Source organism: Candoia aspera, chromosome 10 (assembly GCF_035149785.1).
Source record: "Candoia aspera isolate rCanAsp1 chromosome 10, rCanAsp1.hap2, whole genome shotgun sequence".
Taxonomy (NCBI): domain Eukaryota; kingdom Metazoa; phylum Chordata; class Lepidosauria; order Squamata; family Boidae; genus Candoia; species Candoia aspera.
In genome coordinates, this window is record NC_086162.1 from 10,152,184 (window position 1) to 10,174,967 (window position 22,784).

The following is a 22,784-nucleotide window of genomic DNA, read 5'->3' on the forward strand; positions in this document are numbered from 1 at the left end:
CTATTGACACAGGATGCTAAACAAACCATATGATGGCTTAGTGTAATGTATGAACTCAATCATCGTGAAAACCACTGTATATATACAGTGAGAATGGTATGACTGGACTCAGTTTCACATTTAATATTTCATTTTCACTCCCCCCTCACATTATTTAAGCATTTCAAAAGTCTAGAATGTAAAAGGCACTTTTTTTAAAAAAAAGAAGCACTAACATATTTATTTTAGCCTTACAAACAAGTATTTTATACTAAATGCTTACCAAATATTCTGGCAATTTTAATAAAGCAAGTTAAGTCTCTTTTTCATGCATTCTTGTGGCATCAGAGAGAAAGTCTCTTAGCTGTATAGCTTGCTGCCCTCTTGAAGGTTGTGTTCAGAATCCAACAGCTAAGTGGGGAAACTAGATAAAAGAAAAATAAGGTGTTTTTTTTAAATCTTGTTTTCTATTTCAATAATGCACTTCTAAATACAACTAATTAGGATAGGCCCTTTGCTTTAAATGTAGCTTGTAACAAAATAATTTATAACCACAGACACCTAGAAGTCTACATGACCAAGTACACCATTGAGAATATGAGCTACCTTGCTCTGCCCTTTGGATATAAGATCACTTTTAAAGCGGTAATAATAGTTTCTTGCTTATGAAAGAGTGCCTGAACAACTTCAGGATATTTCTGCTTCATGGCATAGAATCTTTCCACTAGACAAAGCATAACTTTTTACACCGAACACGCTTCTGTTGGTGAAAGCACATGTAAGATTTTAATCACAGTCACAATAAAGGTGTTGCATACAGTGAAGAGTCAGTTCTGCAGAAGTGCGAGAAATACACAGGCCTCTCTTGCTTAGTCAAAGTTACTGAATCACCCTAAGTGGCTGATTCACGTGGTTAGCCATAGGCTGTAGCTTACAAACCAGAATACCTAGGTTTGTACAACACATCAACACCAAACCAGGCAAATGACATGCACATGCTAGGTCATCAAAAACAGTGAGAAACAGAGTGGTTGTAATATATTCATACTACATATTCATCAATAAGAAAGGTTTGGTTCTGAACCTTTTAACATGGTAAGGTTCAGCATAACCTGCATGGTTGGTTTGACCATGATTATTGGCTGAATCTGCACAACACACTGAGCCAAAACCAAACACCACTGTGTTGTGGTTTTGGTGAATTGGATCTAGAAGTTCCAGGGCCTTATTTCTCTCTTTCTGGCTTTAATTGAAAGACGCTATACGAGTAAAACAGCTCAAATCCCAAGATGTTCAGCTCAGGGTAATCCCAGCTGTCAAGAAGCAAAAGGGAATAAGATGATCTTTACGTTAAGCTGACCTTGCAGATCCCAACCTTTAGAGGACACAAACTGCTATAAAATACAATCCTACCTCCCAATAAGCTTGATCATCAAAGTACTTCGTTACAGGAGGTGTTTTCCATAATTTGCAAGTTAAAATGAGACCTATAAAATAAGTTGAAACCAGACCTGCATTGAAAACTGAAAGTTTGCAGAAAGTTTCTACGGTTTATCCCCAAGTTAATGATACCTAGCTAAATCACTTCATTTTGGCTCTTTTTGCTTACATCTAATTCTACATCTCCAATTGCTGGTTGATTAAAAAAATGTATTCAATTCTATTTAAACAAATTAAAACCAGACTACCACAACATTACCCCAGCCATTTTTCTTAGCTCTTCGCAATAGCCTTTTATAGTATTAGCATGATTTCTGCCAAGATACAGATACGAATCTGTAAACATATGACACAATTTGAAGTGTGAAATGCAATACGTGTGCTAAGATCCCTACACAAATACCCAGTTGTGCAAAACTTGGTATATGAACTATCCCACTTTTAAAAATTCCAGGCTTTCCAGTCCTTGTCATAAGGAAGGGTGAAAACATACAAGAGGTCTGTCAGCTGGATATTCAGGAACCAGTATAGGATGGGAGCAATTTTAGTCACGCCCGCCCACCACTTCTGAGAAACTTGCAAGTGTTTTAGAAATTCAGCTCCTTTTATCAGAAAGAATCTGATCTATATTAGCCTCCCTGAATTCAGACTTTAAAACATGCTTTAGAGGAGTGGTTTGATCTCCTCTTGGAGGACAATCACACGCCCCCAACACTTACTACTGATGCTTTGCTGACACAATGAAGTGGTTTTGTGATACAGACCTGTAATAAAGCCACTGGCCAGACTGATGGCTAGGCTCAAGCTGAGTGCACCAACTTCAGTTAAAGCTGAATAACCAAATCTGTAAATGACCATGAAGACAGAGCAGCATTCAAAAATCCAGTAAAAGAAGGAAAAAAAGACAGCTGCTACTTTCTAAATAGTGACTTCTTGTAGTCCTTACAAACGGTTTCAGTAGTTTGCAAACTTCCTCTCTCAAGGACACCATACCACCTGCGGTTCTACAAGGTCTTGACTATGATTACTAATGTTCCCCTAGACCTGCTTGAACTGACTGTTTCCTGAAACATGCCTAACTCTACTGCCGACGGGCAAGGATAAAGGAGATCAGTCGTGGTGGATCAGCTATCTTTTAGGGAAAACTGAAGATCAATAAAATAATGTCAGATGCAAGACCTTCATACTATATGCTTCCAAATCATTTCAAGGTTTTCCAAAACTTTATGCTAGTTCTAGGTTTTTGACTGAGTCAAAGTCACCTAATGACTTCCACGGCTGAGGATGAATTTGCACGTGGGCCTTTCCAGACCGATCCAACATGTCAACGAGAACAAAGTCTAACTGATGATGACCATACACTATGTAACTGGCTCTGATATTGACCAAGGATTCTTAAAATTAGTCAAGCATAATACACTTACACTGAGAGGTTCTTGCTGTGGTTTGTTAGAATTAGAACAACATGGATTACCCCTCCAAGCAAACTGGGCAAGCCAAAAGTGTAATGCACTCCACAGGTATCATGGATTTTGAGTGCTGGATCCAAGCGTTTCTGAGTGATAGGAAGAGGAATGTGGAAAAGGCGACACACACTAAGGCTTTTGAATTATAAATGTTTTTATGTATAAACGTATAGCCCACCCTTGCATTAATTTTTAACAGTCCCAGAGCAGGGCTTTAAACAGGATTGCCTGCATGCCACTTGCCACAGAAGTGTGGGATGCAGAGGCCTCGGCCACCCAGACTGTGTGAGCACGTTCATAACTCTGGGAAAGGCTGGCACATGTCTAAGATCCCCTTTCCCCAAGAAGCTTGGGATTCTAGTTCTAAGGCATCCCAGTTGCTTGTTCCATAACCAGCAATGGAAAGGTTTACAATGGGGAGAGTTACCTGCAAATAGACCATGCCAAGGACAGAGATTGTGCCTGCCGCCAGACCCAAAGCCATTGCAATCCAAGGCTGTTGGATATTGGAAGCGGAGAAACCAAGGGCGACCCCACCTGCCAGTGTAGCATTCTGGATGTGAGCCTGAGGAACAAACGGAAGAAGAAATCCAAGTCTGGGTTAAGCTGGGTAGCCACTATCTGATGAAAGATGAAGGAGTATGGGGGTGTCTTGAACCAGGATTTTGTGTACTTGTGACATTTATCTCTTGCCTTCAGGGAGGTCAAGGTTGTACATATAGGGTCTCCCTTTATCTTTGTGAGGGAATGTAGACCTGGTCTTGGGAATGGGGAAGGAATGAGCATTAAAAGGGGACTTAAACAAAGAAAACAGTCCTGAGAAAGAGCCAAGGGTGAGAAAGAAATTAAAAATAATCACTCCCACCTTGATTTTGCTTGGTATAAGTTAGGGCAGACAAAAACTTGGTTAGGCTTTGAAGATTCTATTACTGGAATGCAACAATAATGTAACATTCCTAGAATCCACGCAGCATCCCTTTCTTGACTTAGCCAACTCAAAGGATAAGCAAGGGAAAGGAGATAGGGAAGGGAGAAATGCTGAGGGGCCTTCAGGATTGATGTCAGCCCTTTGAGGAAGGCCAGGTCAAGAAGCAGACACTGCAGGGATTCCAAGAACACTCTTCATTGTAATAAAGTAGAATAACAGCATCTTGAAAGCCTGTCCTAGTTTCTCTCTGCCTCATCTTATACCAGACAAAATCAAAGTGGGGTATATTTCTCACACTTCCCCGTTTTTTAGGACTGAGTAAATTTTTTTCTGAAAGCCCCCCCTTTAACAGCCTGCTCCATCTTCCTCTACTTCCAAGGCCTGATTGCATTCCTTCACATACAGTTTTATACCCACAACAAACACCGTGCGAAGTAGGTTGTGCGAGAAAACGACTGGCCCAAAGCTACCCATGGGAGCTCCATGGTAGAGTGGGAACTCGGCTCTGGGTCTCCCCAGTTCAAACCCAACACATCTTTCTACGATGAGCCTGGCGTGGAAAGGTTCTAGCAAGGCATTAGCTTGTCTGATGAGCATGTGGTCAGCTCAGCTCCTTCCACCCCCATAGTGTCCAATCACCACCCTAAAAACATCTAGCCTCACTCATTCTAAGCCAATGTTGTGCAACCTGGTCCCCCCAAACCCACTGGGACTGCAACTACTCGCCCCAACATCTGGAGGGACACAGGATCAAGAACGTTGCTGTTCTGGTTGAGAAAGCAGGCGCTTCTGTCTCACCATGCTGAGTTTTCCATTTTTGCTGGTTGCCACTGAGAACGAAAAAGCAGCAATGGTGCTTGTGGCCATCACAAAGTAGGTGTTGTAGATGGCAGTCCATTTCTTTTCTTCTTCCTTGATCAGGGCAGAATTGAAGCTGGGCCAGAATATCCAGAGAAAGAGAGTACCTGGAAAACCACAAGAGGGGGGAAATGACCTTAAAGAAGCACAGAGAAAAATGGGGACGGTGTAGTGGCATCATCATGTTACTGGGCCCACCCCTTCAGGCCCTTGGAGGCAAAGTCAGTTTTAAAGGCATGGGCCATAAGCTGAGAAAATTGGAAAGACCATGGCCCTTAGACCCACAGGGAAATAACATAGCCAAGTGAACTGGGTGCCTTTAATTTTCTTTTCAGAATGTATTTTTAAAAAAAATCAATTTAGCCAAGGAAGACAGAGACCCACTCTCTTCTTCCACACAGTTAGGCTGGCCCAATCAATACTGCTTCCTATTGATAAGGCCTAGCATTGTGCACCATAGCTGCAGAGAGTGCTGAAACCCAAGCAGATGTATGTTCTCAAACAGCAAGAAATCAAACTAACCTTTACAATAGCCATTCCTTGCAACTTCTCCAAAGACATGGACCAAAAGGGAGTGTCTGATTTTATAAGGAAGGGAGGCATGCAGTCCAGGAATATGTAACTTTATAAAGCCTGTGGCTTGCTTCTTATCATAGCACTTCTCTCTAGCAATTCCTCCCTGTGCATCTGGAATATGGTGAGCAAACTGCCAGCATTAAGGCTGACAGCTTCAAGTTGTAGAAGTCTAGATGTCCACTAGATGGCAGCAAAGACTTAAGGTTTTCCACATCTCTTTGCCACCATCTAATGGACATCTGGAGTTTTGGCAGTCCAGACCTGGTAGCCCTAGTATTATTGTCCCATCTTTGGGAATTTCCCTTTTTTTAAATCTATGCTGAACATTTGATCTACAGTCATAGTAAGTGGCAGAACAAGCACTCGCTCAAGGAGCTATGTAACCCAATCTCCCCTGGCAATATTTTGTTTGAAAAGAAGTAACAGGTGCAGGTTGCTTATAATTTATGGCAGGCATGGGGATTGCCTGTTTTAAGTCTGGAATTTACCCTGGCAAAGAGTAGACTGTTCTATCATCTACCCCTCTATCAACCAGGGATCAGAATAAATATGTTTTAAAAGGTGCTCTGGAAAGGCTGATACCACTATTTCATATAGCCCTTTTTCCTCTGTTCACCTGCTCCTCTACCCTGATAGGTAGATTTGCACCTCCTGGTTGTTCTTAGTCTTCTAAATTTTGGACTACCAGCATTACTACCTAAAGGTCCCCAGGAAATATTGATCACTTTCATGGCAAGCCCTTGATAAATGAAAACCAAGCACAAAAATAATCATGGGATATCAGTGAAGCAAAGAATTAGAATTAAATGCACTGCTGCAACTTTCCTTAACCTGATTTCCTTCAGATGTATTGAACTAAAAGCACTGTCATCCCTTGCCAACACCCATGCTAGCTGGGGAGCAGAATTAGAGCAATCCAAAGGGCACCATGTTGGAGAAGATTAGCATAAAGCCGCCTTTTGAATCAGGATCAAATGTCTGAAAGGAATCTGAAAGTTGACCTGATTCTTGTTGCCTAAGAATCTCTATTTTAGGGAATGATGGAGAAGCTGCATGAGGTGTTTCCATGGGAAACTGGATTAGAGAAACCATTAATTGATCCAGTAGAATTCTTTTTATCACCCATTTGGCCCAGGAAATGTTAGGCCTGCAGAGTATGGAAATTAAGAGAGTTCACTCTCAATGCATGTGGAGGATGGCAGGTTGAGGAAAGTTGATATAGGTAGGTACACCAGCGTCCCTCAACTGGTGTTCCTCAACTGGTGCTCTCCAGGTGCCGAGATTACAGTCCCCAGAATTCCTGGTCAGGTTCTAGACAGTCCTAGACAGGTTAGAGAAGGCTAGTACAGGATAGTGAAAAACTGGAATAGGGGAGAGAGCACTTTCCCATATAAATCACAAAACTGACAGATTGTTTTAACACAGAAAACCATGTTTTGATCAGCCACAAAGGGTGGCTTTACACATCACACTATGCCACACCAACCATTGCTTACAACCCAGAGATACTAATCCAAAGCCAAGCCACCCACCGGATGGCTTGATACATTATATAAACCCTCTCCTTGACTTGAAGTAACATTTGACTTAAATTAAGCCCTCTACGTTGACTACAGGTAGTCCTCGCTTACCAACCATTTGTTCAGCGACCAAAGTTGCAATGATGCTGAACAAGTGGTAGTTATATCTGGTCCTTGAAGTTCCGGCTGTTGCAGCACCCCTGTGGTCACATAATCACAATTTGTGACCTTCCCTGCCAGTTTCCCACAAGCAAAGTCAATGGAGAAGCCGGCAGTGAAGGTTGCAAATTGCTCAGGTGAGTCCCCCACCTCCCTGCACCGCACCGCACTGCACCATCCACCCCCCAGCCTCCGTGCATTCATGCATGGCCTGCACCAGCCCTCCCAGGAACTTCCCCAACCCACCGCAGCACCCCAGCACTCCTTACCTGGGACTCCCACCGCTTCCTGCATAACAACCCATGTATCTTGGGTTTACAACGGCAACTGGGACTGCTGTCGCTAAGTGATGTGGTCACATGATGTTGCACTTTACAACTGCATCGCTTAACAGTGGCAATCCTGGTCCCAATTGCCGTTGTACCCTGAGGACTACCTATATAAATATTAACCAAAGATTAATAAAAAATATATCTCTGGACTCTTAATTTTCATTACTAGTTTTCAAAAAGGGATATTTTCAGTTAACACGGCCAGGCTGATGCAAAAATGTCAGTTAATCATAAGTTGCACACAAGATCCAGTGCTGCTGATGCATGCTGGATGGGTGTTCCCTGTCCTTGACCTTCTAGGAAGAAGGAAGTATGTTTATCTCTCCACACAGAAAGCAATGCTTCAGAGCTTTTTCTAAGATAGGTTGCTCAGAGCAAAGTCATAATCCTCCCGAGACAGGGCTCCCTGCCAGAATGTCAATAAATATCAGCAGACTAGGGCTCAGTTTTACTGCTCCATTGGCACGCTCTTTCATGATCTGTCCATTTATCTGTTGTTGTATTTGCAAAGCATGCAAACCCTTATTTAAAGGAACCACGGACAGGGGTATTGCGGGGCAAGTCAAGATGATGGCCACAACGGTACGATCAAAGCTCCACCTGATTTTTATGTGTGTCATATGCAACACACATAAAAACAGGCAGAACCTTGTGCTGTTGTGGCTGCCATCTTACTTTTTCTGACCACGCCCTGCAGACATCCTTGATGGATTTAATAACGATCTATAAAAATTTACACCTGCTAAATTATCTAGCCAATACAGGTAGTCCTCGCTTAATGACCACAATTGGGACTGGAACTTCAGTGGCTAAGCAAAGTGGTCATTAAGCAAATCCACCACCTTTCATTGCGGTGGTCATTAAGCAAATCACTGTGGGCATTAAGCAAGCCACATGGTCATTAAGTGAACCATGTGGTTCCCCACTGATTTTGCTTGCCAGAAGCCAGCTGGGAAGGTTGAAAATGGCGATCTTGTGACCATGTGATGCTACAACAGTCATAAATGCGAACTGGTTGCCAAGCGCCCAAACTGTGATCATGTGACCATGGGGATGCTGCAACAGTCCTAAGCATGAGGACAGGTTGTAAGTCAATTTTTTCAGTACCATCGTATGTCCGAACTGTCACTAAATGGATGGTTGTTAAGCGAGGACTACCTGTAATGTATGGCTGCTTCACAGGACAGCCTTTTCATCTGCCAGACTGAATGCTCAGCCTTCTACGTTATTGGAAGGGAGAGTCAGTAACATAGCACTGGAGGAGGATAGGCTGAAGGAATGTTGGATGTTCAGTCTGGAGAAAAGACAATTGTTTGAAGGTATGATAACCATGTTCGGGTACATAAGGGAAGCTGCAGGGAAGATGGCCAGCTCTTCTCCATGGCCATAGAAACTAGGGCCAGAAATAACTGGTACGTATAAGTTTCAGCTACCTCAATCTTCTTAGCAGTAAGATTTGTACAATGGCGGAACATCTATCTACAGGGATTGTGGGTTCTCCATCTCTGGAGATTTTTAAGAAGTGGAGGGACAGCCACCGTTCAAGGATAGTTTAGTGGGTTTTCTTATACCTTGCAGAAGGTTGGATTAGATCAGTGTTTCTCAGCCTCAGCAGCTTTAAGATGCATGGATTTCAACTCCCGGAATTCCCTAACCAGCATGCTGGCTGGGGAATTCTGGGAGTTAAAGTCCATGTATCTTAAAACTGCCAAGGTTGAGAAACCCTGGATTAGATAATCCTTGAGGTCCCTTTCAACTCTACAGTTCTATGATTCAACAAAGAACATTTGTGTCCATTTTCATTTTCTAAGCATACCTACGTGGGACCCATGTACATTTTGAGAAATTATGAATACACACTTTGTTTTGCAGCATGCCCCTTCCCTTTTAATATCACTATTGTATTTCATTTTTAAGTTGGGATAATGCTTAAATAGCGGCCCTTAGTCTTTGCAAACCCCTTGGTTTCCACAAGCACCCCCTTGAGGATCCAAGCCCCAAGGCCATCTCAATTCCAAAAAGTGGGCCTGAATCCAGATTGGAACAGATCTAATTTCCTCCATGAAAGCCAGGAACCGAGTTACCATTACTATCAATACACCTCTCCACATTAGCAGTTAAATTGCCAGAGCCATGCTGCTATAAGAGACAAAAGTCAAATGTCAACTGATGAGCAATATATCCCATGCTGGTTGCCACACCTTTGGCCAACATGGGAACCTCCTAATTTGGTGGGGATTTTCAGCCCCAGGAAAACCACCATTTGCCCTTTTCTCCTGCCTATAGCAAACAGCTTACCCAGCACCGCAAACATATCCGAGACGGGCCTGGATCTTTCTTTCTCAGCTTTCCGACTCAGGGAGGTGTGGTAGAGCTTCCAGGAGACCATTAAGCCAAAGTAGGCCCCAAATAAGTGGGTGTGCATCATACTGACGTGGCTCTGAATCTGTGGATGACAAAAGCAGTCACCATTTCCTGTGTAGTCAAGATGGAGGGTCGTTCCGTGCGCCAGCATGTAGTGACTGAACTTAAGGGAGGAAAGCATCTGAAAAGGTGATTGAGTTTTCTTTGTTGGAATTGCTCCTCTGCGCAATTTAAATCCATTCTCTACTCTGATGGCCTCTGCTGGCAGGCTGCTCACTCCTTAGCATTAATTCACACTAAGTCGGACTCCGTGAAGCTCACCAGTTTATCGGCCAGCACATCTACGGCAGTCCCATGTAGATTTTGACAGTGACGGTGCGGTTGGCTGGTACAGTATCTTCCCTGGTGGCACTGCAAAACTTGGAACAAATTCTGCTTTTCTGAAGAGCTTATTCTGAATCAAGTCTCAGCCTGAGGAATTTCTTACAAGGCAATGGCTGGGTTCACCCGTTATGCTAAACCACAATTTCTTTAGGTTGGGCTTAGCTGTTGTATGAACCCAACCAACTGTGGTTTATTAAACCACCTGTGGATATACAAACTGCAGCTCAGCACAGTATGTGAACCATATCTATCTATCTATCTATCTATCTATCTATCATCTATCTATCTATCTATCTATCTATCTATCTATCTATCTATCTCTCCCGTTGCACGCATTATTAACACCCATTTCATCCGCCTTATCTTTAAATCCCCAAGGGAGATTTGGAGCAGGCTGAAAGCTGGGGAATAGAAACTTCTCTTTCTACTGTTTGGCACAGTGATGTTCTAAAAACCAGCCCCGACTGCCAGACTTGCTCGCTTCTTCTTGGTTCAAACTGTGTTTCTAGATCAATAATCTAGTTCTGAATAGGCAAAAGGAAGTGTGATTAATGATACGAGTCACACATCACGCTAACCCAAACTTTCATTTCCTACTGTTAGTTAAAAGAACAGTGGCTTTGTTCACATATTGCGCTAACACGGTGTTTTTCAAGCTTGGCAACTTTAAGATATGTGGACTTCAACTCCCAGAATTGCTGGCTAGGGAATTCTGGGAGTTGAACTTCACATATCTTAAAGTTGCCAAGGCTGAGAAACACTGCACTCAGCTATCAATAATGATTTGTTGTCCACACTGGCTGGGTTCCCACAACATGCTGAACCACACCCAGAGCAATTATTTTTATTAGTGCAAGATCACTGTGCCGTCAACATATGGTTTTGACTTTTTAAAGACAAGAAAAAAAGAAACTGAGAATATGTGGTATCTGTAACAAAATATGAAAGTCTGAGAACTCCAGCTATTCAGCCCACCAGCCACTCGACATCCAGGACATGGCATTCCTTCTGCCCTTTCCAAGAATGTTAATGTTGAGAGGTAAAGACATTTTAACATGCAATGACACTATTCCTGACTCTTGATTCTGCCCCATCTTGCCTTAGAACAGCTCTGTACCTGCAGAATATTCACAGCGACCCATCTGTTCAAGGTGAAGACAGTCACCTCCACCAGGGCCATCCAGATCAACTGCATCAGATTGACTTTGCCAAGTATTGCTCCAGATGAAATCAGCACTGTGGTTATGCTCATAATAGCTGTTAAAATGCTGGTGGGAAGAAAGAGAGAGTGAGAGAACCAGTAGGATCTTGTGAGATGGTGGGATTTTTTTTCCCAATCAGATCTAGAGAGTTTTCTGCTTTCCCTATTGTGCTTTTCTGAACTAGTGTATATGGTGAGTTCCCTTAAGGCAAGGTTTCTCAGTCAGGGCTCTGTGGCACCCTAGGGTTCCACGAGAATTCACTAGGGATTCCCTGGGAGATCACGATTTATTTAAAAAATTATTTCAAATTTGGACAACTTCACATTAAAGAGGTAAGTTTCATCCTTTATTCTCAATTTAAGAACACTTAAATGCATTATACAGCCCACGAAACAAATAATTTTGTAACTTCCAGCCTATATTTGAGCCCGAATGTGCAAGGGTTCCCCGAGGCCTGAAAAATATTTCAAGGGTTCCTCCGGGATCAAAAGGTCGAGAAAGGCTGCCTTAAGGTAACGTGCTCCCTTAGAGGTGTATTTAGAGAATTAAGAGCCCAAATAATGCAACCATTACGTACACTGCAATCCTGTGACTTTCTCTCTGTCTGCTACTTGGCAACTTGGAGACTCTATAAAATGCCTTGTCCGCACCAGTTTAATTGATTTCACTCCCTCCCCAATCTGGCCTCTCTCTAGCCCGGGAAAACAGAGTGGGATAGCTTGGAGGATAATAGACTGGCCAAATGATGCTCCTTGGGTGCAAGGAAAGCAGCCACTTTCCTTTTATCTCAGTAAACCGCCCAGAGTCCCCTGAAGGGAGGAGATGGGCGGGGATAAATTGGATAAACGAATAAATAAATAAACACGAATTTCCAAAATTCTGTCTCTGTTTTGTATCTCAAGGCTGCCTGACATTACCACTAGTTCCGATAAAGCGGGTGCACCTTCCTTCCTTCCACCTAAGGAGCATGCTGGCCAGGGAATTCTGGGAGTTGAAGTCCACACATCTTAAAGTTGCTGAGGTTGGGAAACACTGGTCTAGAAACACCATGGCTGGAGCAAAAGCCAATAGGTGTACTATGGAGGACTGGAATCTAGTGTGAAATTGCTGCTGAGTAGATTTATGAGCTGTAGTGGAGATATCATTAAAACCAAGAAGTCAATCAGCATGTGTGTTGTGTGGTGGTGGTAACGAACTGTCAGAGTGCCCCGATCAATCAGAATACTTATTCTCAAAAATGGTTGCTCAGTTTAAGCAGAAGAGTTTGCAAACACGGTTAAGTCATATCTGCCACCTTAACACTGCTGCTCCTCTTTCCCCAGGTGAATGAGAAAACATTTGGTTTGGGGGGAAAATTGCTCCCCCAAAGCTAAGGAAAATGTTAAAACTGGCTTTGTCTAAGTACATAACGCCCTCTGCATCATTGCCCCAATCTGCTACAGTCCTCATCTCACTCCAAATCCTACATTTGGTTCTTGACCATGAAAATGCTCATTCTCTCCTATGTGTCAGCCCTCCCAGGTAAGCCAGACAGGAAACTCGACCAGATGAGCTAATTCTACTTTATGGTAAGGCTACATTAACAGAACCTTGCAAGTCTGAAAATTCAAACCTCACACCCTCCCTATTTATCGTCTGAGTAATTAGGGCGGGTCCTTCCTAAGTTTCTTTCTCTGGTCGTTACTCTGTTGTGGGCTCCTTTCTCTTTTATCTGATCATTCCCCAGGTGGCATCTCTTCCGCATCCCCCCCTTCCAAGGTCACCCTCCCATTCCTTCACACTATGATTCCTAAGATGAGATCCTTTAAAGAAAAAAATAGTTGGCACTCAGAACAGTTTATATGCATTGCTGGTATTGTTTTGAATAGAAAAGAATTTGACTCATTGTTTTTACAGGCGTCAAAAGAGGTTTATGCTACCGATGAGATGCAAACAGTAGTAGATGCCTTCATGGTGATGTGCACATGCATAAATCCACTCACCCCACACATTCTGGGGCAAATGAATCAGTACATAGGTACTGAAGTATAATCTATCAGGGAAGAAGATGGAGTACATAATTAAAAGGGAGACAAGGTCATTAATTTTGAAATCATAAATGAGCATCCGTGCACAACTATTATTTAATCAAATGTATTGCCTCTTGGGTTCAAAGATTTGGAAGGAAGCCATCGGCCAGATGTGGAGAAAACGGTGATGGCGTTGGTGGAGGTGCAGTGGTAGAATCTGATGCCAGGAACTCATTATGCCAGTCCATGGCAGGCTTCTTCCCAGGGATGTCCACAGGGAGGGTGTCAAAAAAGTCAAGATGGTGGCTACAGCCATGTGATTGAAGCCTACCCCCTTTTTATATGAATAAAAGGAGGGCTACAGAGGTAAAAGGGGGCAGGGCTTTGGTCACATGGTTGTGGCTGCCATTCATTTTTGACACACACACGCACACCCCCCCCCCCGTGGACTTCCTGCTTCTCCACCAACCTGACACCCCTAACATCTCAGTCAGGATATCCCAGAACTCCATCCAGCATCGCTGGGTCCCCTTGGTCTATATTCATCCATAAATCCATTCTGCCCTGTCTCCATTTTATATACATAAGTGGCTGGAAAGGGCTGGACTAAAAGACAGCACGGAGGCACTGGTCATAGCAGCACAAGAACAGGCACTCAGCACCCGATCCACAGAAGCAGGGGTCCACCACACTAGGCAGGGCCCGAGGTGCAGACTGGGCAGAGAGGCCTCAGACAGTCCAACACATAGTGGCAGGGTGTAAGACGCAGGCAGGAACAGCATACACTGAACGGCACAACCAAGTCACTGGCACTGTGTACGGGAACATCTGCACAGTGTATGGGCTGGACCCTCCCAAGTCCAGATGGGAGATTCCACAGAAGGTCGTGGAGAATGACAGGGCTAAGATCCTGTGGGGCTTCCAGATCCAGACAGACAGGCCGGTACTGGCCAATCAACCAGACATCGTGGCAGTAGACAAGGACCAGAAGACAGCGGTGGTGATAGATGTAGCGGTTTTTACAGGCGTCAAGAGGTTTATGCTACAGATGAGATGCAAATAGTAGTAGATGCCTTCACGATGATGTGTGCATGCATAAATCCACTCACCCCACACATTCTAGGGCAAATGAATGAGTGTACATGAATGAGTGTACACAGCAACCTCAGGAAGAAGGAGTATGAGAAGCTGGAGAAGTACCAGGGCCTGAAGAAGGAACTCGAGAGAATGTGGCAAGTGAAGGCCAAAGTGGTCCCAGCGGTGGTAGGGGCACTCGGGGCTGTGACCCCCAAGCTGGGAGAGGGGCTCCAACAGATCCCAGGAGCAACATCAGAGCGCTCTGTCCAGAAGAGTGCAGTGCTAGGAACAGCTAAGATACCATGCAGAACCTTCAGACTCCCAGGCCTCTGGTAGAGGACCCGAGGTTGAGGGAGACACCACCACCCATAGGGGTGAGAAGGGAATTAAAATGTTATACATACATACATACATACATACATACATACATACATACATACCATATAAATGTTCCCTATTAAATATAAATAAATGTTCCCTATTGAAATGTGCATTTTTATATGGAGTTTTAAGTGTATTCTTTACTCAGTAACATATGTCTTTAAACACATTATGCTGTGTTTCTTCAGAGCTGATAACTGAAGAGAATGGACAGTTTGAGAAGGAATAAAAGATAACGGATTGCTAAATGCTAATCTTTACCTATCAGGATTCTGCAAGTTGAAATATCCAGTTGACAGTGAGTGAACTCTGAAGCCTTCTGACTATCTTTCCTGCTAATCCCACATTTCTAAACCTGCCTAACCCAACAGAAGTCCCACTGATTTGAGGGGGCTTATATCAGGGACAAGTAGCCTGTCTGGGTATTCCTAAAGAAACAATTGGACGCCACGTTCCTCCTGCTTTTATGTAAGATCCCTCCTAGCCTTGTTGCTGCTGCTACATCTTTTCCCAACTTGGAATACTTCTGTTTATTTTAGAAACGTGACTCAGTGGAACCTGGGGAGAATATAGATTGGATCAGTCAGTGACAGCCTGTTTAGAAACAAAAATACAATAAGTATTTTTTGCTCAATGGAAAAGGTCAACTGAAGTTAGCATTTCTGTATATTGAATAAAGTTCCAAGTCTGCTGCGAATAAATTGGTGTCTTAACTTGGATACTGGTCTTTAGTCTTTAAAAATATCCTTGCCAGATACTTTTCTAGAAGATACTCAGGCTTAGCATTGTAGTTGTCAAGATCAAATTTACTCAGAGTCAGAATCAATTAATTTTCCAAGATTATTCTCGAGACTAACCAGCTCTTTGCCTCTCAGTAACACAATACTTGAGGGTATTCTGCAGGAGTGACCATGGGAAGGCAGTCAAAAAAGTCAAGATGGTAGGTGCGACCCTGAAAACAGGTGGGGCTTGACTGCATGGTTACTCCATCTTGATTTTTCTTTGACTCCCACAAACACCTTCGCTGGGAGGTTTCGATGGAAAGATGAGTCAGGGCAAATCTTTTTTCTTACTCATATGTTAGAAACCAGGAGACGGTGAGTTCTAGTCCAGCCTTAGGCATGAAAGCCGGCTGGGTGACCTTGGGCCAGCCCCCCTCTCTCAGCCCAACCCACCTCATAGGGTTGTTGTTGTGGGGAAAAGAGGAGGAGGAAGGAGTATTAGGTATGTTTGTTGCCTTGAGTTATTTATAAAAATAATAAAGGCGGGGTAGAAATTAAATAAATAAATAAATAAAATTTTATATTGGGAATTATGATTGATACATTACAATTAATCGTAATATCATATAGAGGGTATTTGCTTCAATAGTTTTAGTCATTATTCTGTGTCTGTACTGCACAGTTATAAGTGCATAATAAATAAAATTGCTACTACTATGTAAGGATATCTTTAGCAGTCAAGGTAACAAGTTCAAATAACTGTAACTTCATCTAAAGAAGGTTCAATCTAGGACAGCTTTTCTCAACAGCGGCAACTTTAAGATGCGTGGACTTCAACTTCATGCTGGCTGGGGAATTCTGGGAGTTGAAGTCCACACATCTTAAAGTTGCTGATGCTGAGAAACACCAATCGAGTAGGATGAGAGTACACTTGATCCTGCGTCTTCCAGGCCCTACTCCAAAATACACTTGTATTTCAATATTTTATGGCTTGTCCTGCCCAAACCAGTGTGATGTAGTGCTCGACTGGTGTGGGGACACCCCGTTTCCATCCATCGTCAGCCATGAAAACTCATTGGGTGTCTTTCAGGCCGTAGCTATCTCACCACCCAACCTATCCCAGACAGGTGTTCTAGTGACATTGGAAAGAAGAGATCCTTGGAGAAAAGGCAGGGTCTGATTATAACAAATAAATAAGGGCTCCTTCAAATATACAGACCTATAATAGCAGACTAAGAGACTGTAGCCTCCCTGCTAGCACAAAATGGACTGTTTTTTCTATTTAAAATTATTTATTTACTTATTTAATCAATTTACATAGCTGCCCATCCAACAGCAGGGACTCTGGGTGGTGCACAAGAATTGAAACCAACAAAACGTAATACAGTGAAGAGAAACCCAAATAAATAAGAAAAATAATACATACCTACATACATACCCAGACCTAAAAATCCAGTAGTTAATCCATACATGCCCCAAAACACGTCCACCAACAGGTTATAGATCATCCCTATGTTTGCATGTCCTTTAAGTCTTTTTATGAAGTCAGCTGTTTAATTTGCTGGTCACTGACCATAATGAAGATAATCTACCTAAGTTTGCATGTTATCCATAAATTAATACATGCACATTTTATGCAAACCTTTTCTGTTCCTTATCTTTTTTCTGACCCATACATTGCCACCAGATCAGTCTAGACTTTTCAATTTTAATTTCTAGAACCTGGGAGGAAAGGATGAACAAAGATTGAGAGCTCCAGGGACATAACACTAACTAGATCTTAACAGTGTGTTTCCTGGAAGCAAAGGGTTGCGGGGGGGGGGGCGTTGCAGGGAACAGGTAGAGGAAATTAGAGTCTTTGCCTCCCTTCCTGGCTTCTTTGCAGCTAGGGGTGCAATAAATCCCTTTGATGAAAACATGCACAGAGAGAGGGTGAGAAAGAAGCTGCATTTCTACCCCACCCACCGGAATTACAAAGGACTTCTGCCCCCTCATCTGTGGCCAGACAGCCTATAAGAGCACCAGATTTTAAAAATAACTGAAGTAAGACCCAGGACCATCTGGAAGGATGGACGAGAGCAAATGGCTTGGAATAAACCAAAGGCATCAAAGCAAGGCCCCTCCAACACCATCCTCAGTTCCACAACTCAACCTCTGTTATGCATTTCAGAATCAACCCTTGATCACGGTTACATCCACCATCCCCACAATGCTGAGCGTTCCCGTCACCTGACCCAGGAGTATCCACACAAGATACGGGGGGGAAAAAATAAAGATGGCAGCCACAACGGTGAGATTGAAGCTCTGGCTGTTTCTTATGTGTGTCGCACCTAAAAGAAAGGCGGAGCTTTGAGTGCATCGTCATGGCATGTTGACTTTTTTTTTACCATTCCCTGTGGACACAACCGACCTGATCAAGAGGAGGCCAGGGAAACTGCTTGTCAGTTAGGGTTCTCACTTATTGAGAATTAACTGGCCCAGATGCAGAACATAGAAAACAATGCAAAGTATATTCTCCAGACCTGATTCTGGAGTGGTACAAAGAACTGGACCATAAGGAAGGCTGAGAGAAGGAAGATAGATGCTTTTCAACTGTGGTGTTGGAGGAAAATCCTGGGAGTGCCTTGGACTGCAAGAAGATCAAACCAGTCCATCCTCCAGGAAATAAAGCCAGACTGCTCACTTGAGGGAATGATATTAAAGGCAAAAATGAAATACTTTGGCCACATAATGAGAAGACAGGACACCCTGGAGAAGATGCAGATGCTAGGGAGAGTGGAGGGCAAAAGGAAGAGGGGCCGACCAAGGGCAAGGTGGATGGATGATATTCTAGAGGTGGCGGACTCGTCCCTGGGGGAGCTGGGGGTGTTGACGACGGACAGGAAGCTCTGGCGTGGGCTGGTCCATGAAGTCACGAAGAGTCGGAAGCGACTAAACCAATAAACAACAAACAAAGACCCCATGTGGAAGTTCTCACTGCAATCCCTGTTTGAAGCCAGCAGAATTTCTAGCAGAGAACCAAGCTCTGAGTTGTTTGATCTCTACCTTTGCAGACTTATCTTTATTTTCCCAGCTGAGAAGTGAAAGAGGAATCCTTCCACAACCACAGCCCACTGTACTCCGAGGGCAGCAAGGAGAAGGCTGAATCCGGTGCTGCTGAAGCCGTATCTCTTCAGGGAGGCCAGAAGAAAGCCAAACCCAAAAATCACCATGAGGTTGACATCTTGGAATACTGCAGGGGACACAGAACACGTGTGTCAAGGAAGCATGGTGAACCATATCCAGGAGGCCCCCCCAGCTGGAATCTTTTCATTGTACTAAGCCCTAATGTGGTTTGTCTGGTTTCAACTCAGCTTGCTGCGTGAGCCCAGCCATGGTGGCTTATTCACAAACCATGGCTTAGAGCAGTGTTTCTCAACCTTAGCAACTTCAAGATGGGTGGACTTCAATTCCCAGAATTCTCCAGCCATGGTGGCTAGAGAATTCTGGGAATTGAAGTCCACCCATCTTAAAGTTGCTAAGGTTGAGAAACACTGGCTTAGAGGGATGTGTCAGTCCAATCACTGTGTAATGGTGTGTGGAAAGACCTTGGGAGACTGGACCCAGAAACAGTGCCTAGAGAACAGTCAGATAAGAGACAGCATAGCCCACAGTTGGATAGTGGGCAGGGCAAGAGTCTCAGAAGGGACCTTCCCCAGGTTCTCAGGCGGTAAAGGAGACAGTGGGAGAATTGTACTTTCAGACTTGCAAGATTCTGTCAATATAGCCTTACAATAAAGTAGAATTAGCTTATCTGGTCATGTTTCCTGTCTGGTCTACCTGCGAAGGCTGATACACTGATTGGTGCTATCTGTCAGTCAGATTTTAAATCAAAGGATGCAAGGACTTTCAAGCTTTTGATCTTCGGCAGCCTATACAACAGGTGGAAAAGGTCTGCCCATGCACACATATGTTCAAGGAGGGCGAGAATTGAACACTGAAAATTGCTATTGCCCTCTGTCCCCACATACATATGTGCACACTAATAAATATATACACATCACTCACTCCTGTACCGCCTTTCTCATTCAAAAATGTAGGCTCTGTGTTAGCACAATAAATTAAGCCATAGTGTGCTGTAACCATGGTTTGAGCTAATCATAGTGGCCTGATTTGCACATTCTGCTAAGTCATAAAGCATGGTTTGCAAACTGCAATGGGTGGATTCAAAACTTTCATTAAGCATTGGCCTAACCTTGGCAACTTCCAGATATCTGGACTTCTACTCCTGGAATTCTTAACAATGGCATGCTGAAAGGATAATTCTGGCAGGAGAGATCCATGCATCTGGAAGTTGCCAAGGCTGGGAAAACACAGCACTAAATCAAAACTAGACAAACCACATTACGGCTTATCAAAGTGTGTGAATCCAGCTGCAATATAGGTTTACTGGTAACACTTCCCCCAGCACATCCATCAAATAGCTTTTGGTAAGTATGAGTTTCATGGAAAGAGTGAAGATAAGCCTCCCCAGAAATGCTGCTGCTGCTGCTGTCTGAAACCACTATTTTAGTTAGTTACCAGATCTGGGCTGTAAGGTACAGAGAACCACTAGATGGCAGCAAAGAGTTAGAGGATTTGCTGCCACCTAATGGCTATTGGGATCTTTGCTGCCCAGCTGTATAGTAATTAAATTCAATTTGTAGCTGATTATTTAAAAGCACACATACATACACAACTTATGTATTTATTTCTCACAGGTATTTTTATGCTGCTCTGCTCCAAAGCAGCTCCATTAGAATGGTGCAAGCTTTTCTGAGCATGGGAGCACCATAGCTGGCCACCTCCTTCTAAATGTCCTGTTGCCAGCAACAAATTAATATTAAAGCCACTACCCTCTTATAGTACATAAAAACAGGCAGAGCTTTGATTGCACCATTGCAGCCACCATCTTGACTTTTTTGACCATGCAGCAGACACCCCTGAGGTGCAATCTCCTACAGATCTGTACCCACCATGTTAACTAAGAACATGGGAAAATGTTTTAAATCAATCAGACCGCTGCGCCCTCCAACATTCCTTCCAGGCCAAGGACTGCATGAATAGCATGCAGGATGTGGAATCAGAACAAAAACTAGGGAAGAGTTAATTTAAAGTAAATGCAATCCAACTGAGATGATGCCGCCCAGAGTCCCCATTTCGGGAGAGATGGGCGGTGATAGAAATTTGAAAAATAAATAAATAAAATAAAATGCCTTCCCATATATGGCAAGTAATCTCACCCTTCCTCATTTTAAAAAGTGGAATATGATGGCAACTTGGTAGGCGGTCTGGGGGGACAAGTCTAAAGTTTTGGGGGACAGAGGCCATCCTCAACTTTAGACTGTGCATGCCTAGGTTGGGCCAGTGACTCTTCAGAGCTTCAGCCATACATCTCCCTCAGTTTTACCTGGAGATGTAGAAGATTTGTATCTGTTTAAGAGAACCAGTTTGGTCCAATGGTTAAGGCTCCAGGCTAGAAACCAGGAGGCTGTGAGTTCTAGTCCCACCTTAAGCATGAACGCTAGCTGGGTGACTTTGGGCCAGTCCCCCTCTCTCAGCCCAACTCACCTCACAGGTTTGTTGTTGTGGGGAAAATAGTATTAGGCATGTTTGCCAACTTGAGTTATTTATAAAAATAATAAAGGCAGGATTTTAAAAATCTTTTTAAAAAACCCTGTATCCTCTCCTTCCAACTGGAATTATCCCAATTAATGATACTGAATTACTCACAGCTGGGAAGCTCAAGATCCAGCACAACTAAAATGCAATGGCAGAGCCTCTTTGGAGAAGAAATGCCCCTGGGATGTCAGCCTTTCCTTGACCTCCCAGTTCTACAGAATACAATCTTTAACCTCCACTGTAAGTGACCTTACCTGGGTAGTCTCTTGTAAGATGTTGGCTGTGGTCGTAAGAAACAAAGAAGCCAAATGTAAGGATAAAAGCAGCTTCCAAAATAAGTAAGAGCACAGGGAGACGAATCCGAAGATTTGGAGGATACTGGGAAGCCATATCTTTAAAATCTTTGAAGCATTAAGAGAAAGCCAACAAAACAAGGAGCAGGCAAGCGTTAATCTTGTCCCCTTCGTTCAAACATTCCATAAGCCTCCCCTGAAAAAAAGGAGGAGAAAGCATGAAGGCGATAAGAGAAGGAATTAGCAAAGCACACAGCCCTTATCTAAGCCAGGCCAGGGGACCGCCTGACCTGTACTGACAGATGTTTGACTAGAATTGAGCAAGCTGGTTGTCTGCAATCATGGGACAGAGCCACACCAAAATGTGAACTGCTGAAAACCTCCCAGAAGCATGCTACTTACATATTCTGATCAACTTGGTGAGCCTCACATAGGAGTGTTTATCTGAACTTAGAGGAGACAGGCATGATGCTGTAATTGCATATCAATCAATCAAACCTTTATTGGCATAATTGCATATGTTGCATGCTAATTCCACCCAGGAGCAAGAGCAAAGTTCCAAATCAATGTGCATTTAAACAGGTCTCATTCTCAATAAAATAAAGCCAGACTGCTCACCTGAGGGAATGATAGTAAGGCAAAACTGAAATACTTTGGCCACACAATGAGAAGACAGGACACCCTGGAGAAGATGCTGATGCTGGGGAGAGTGGAAGGCAAAAGGAAGAGGGGCCGACCAAGGGCAAGGTGGATGGATGATATTCTAGAGGGGACGGACTCGTCCCTGGGGGAGCTGGGGGTGTTGACGACCGACAGGAAGCTCTGGCGTGGGCTGGTCCATGAAGTCACGAAGAGTCGGAAGCGACTAAATGAATAAACAACAACAACTTTCTCAATAAACCAAGTAGAACTCAGCAAGTAGTTATGGTTAATTTTCACCCTGCAACCTGCATACACGCAAGGGGGTATGAGCCAATCAATACAAATGACTTAATTCAGACTTGCATAAATTCTGGCTACAGGTAGTCCTCGTTTAATGACCACAATTGGGACCAGCAACTTGGTCATTAAGTAAATCATTTGCTATGTGAAACCACAACCGTGCTTATGATCTTACTTCAGCTTTCCTTTGCTTTGCAGACCTGCAAAGGTCATAAATGCGAGGATTGGTCATAAAGTTACTTTTTCATCACCATCGTAAATGCAAATGGTTGCTATACAAGGCAGTCACTAAACGAGAACTACCTGTAAGTGCATTTTTCAACTTCAGGGCCGGATTCTACCCTTCTCTTCACTAGCCTGCAGAACATCACTGTTATGCTTGGCTCTTGAAGGAGCCTCTTTGACAGCCTTCAAACAGCCTAACATAAAGCCAAGGACAATGGCAACAGCAGCAAAGGAAGAAAAGCACGACGAGATGAAGGACATCATAGCAGGAAATTGTGCAGTTCATC

The 22,784-nt window shown here is 43.5% G+C and overlaps 1 protein-coding gene across 1 annotated transcript; it reads right to left on the minus strand.

Annotated features, from left to right (window-relative positions):
- Positions 1-200: 200 nt before the first annotated feature.
- Positions 201-21,554, minus strand: LOC134503678 (RH-like protein). The gene is made up of 10 exons (XM_063312561.1): positions 21,292-21,554; positions 18,443-18,629; positions 11,124-11,274; positions 9,557-9,704; positions 4,612-4,778; positions 3,313-3,450; positions 2,844-2,974; positions 2,184-2,263; positions 1,393-1,466; positions 201-403 (listed from the first exon to the last, which is right to left on the minus strand). Exons 1-10 carry the CDS (start codon positions 21,425-21,427, stop codon positions 377-379), a joined length of 1,239 nt encoding a protein of 412 aa, XP_063168631.1. The 5' UTR covers positions 21,428-21,554; the 3' UTR covers positions 201-376.
- Between the last annotated feature and the right edge of the window lie 1,230 nt (positions 21,555-22,784).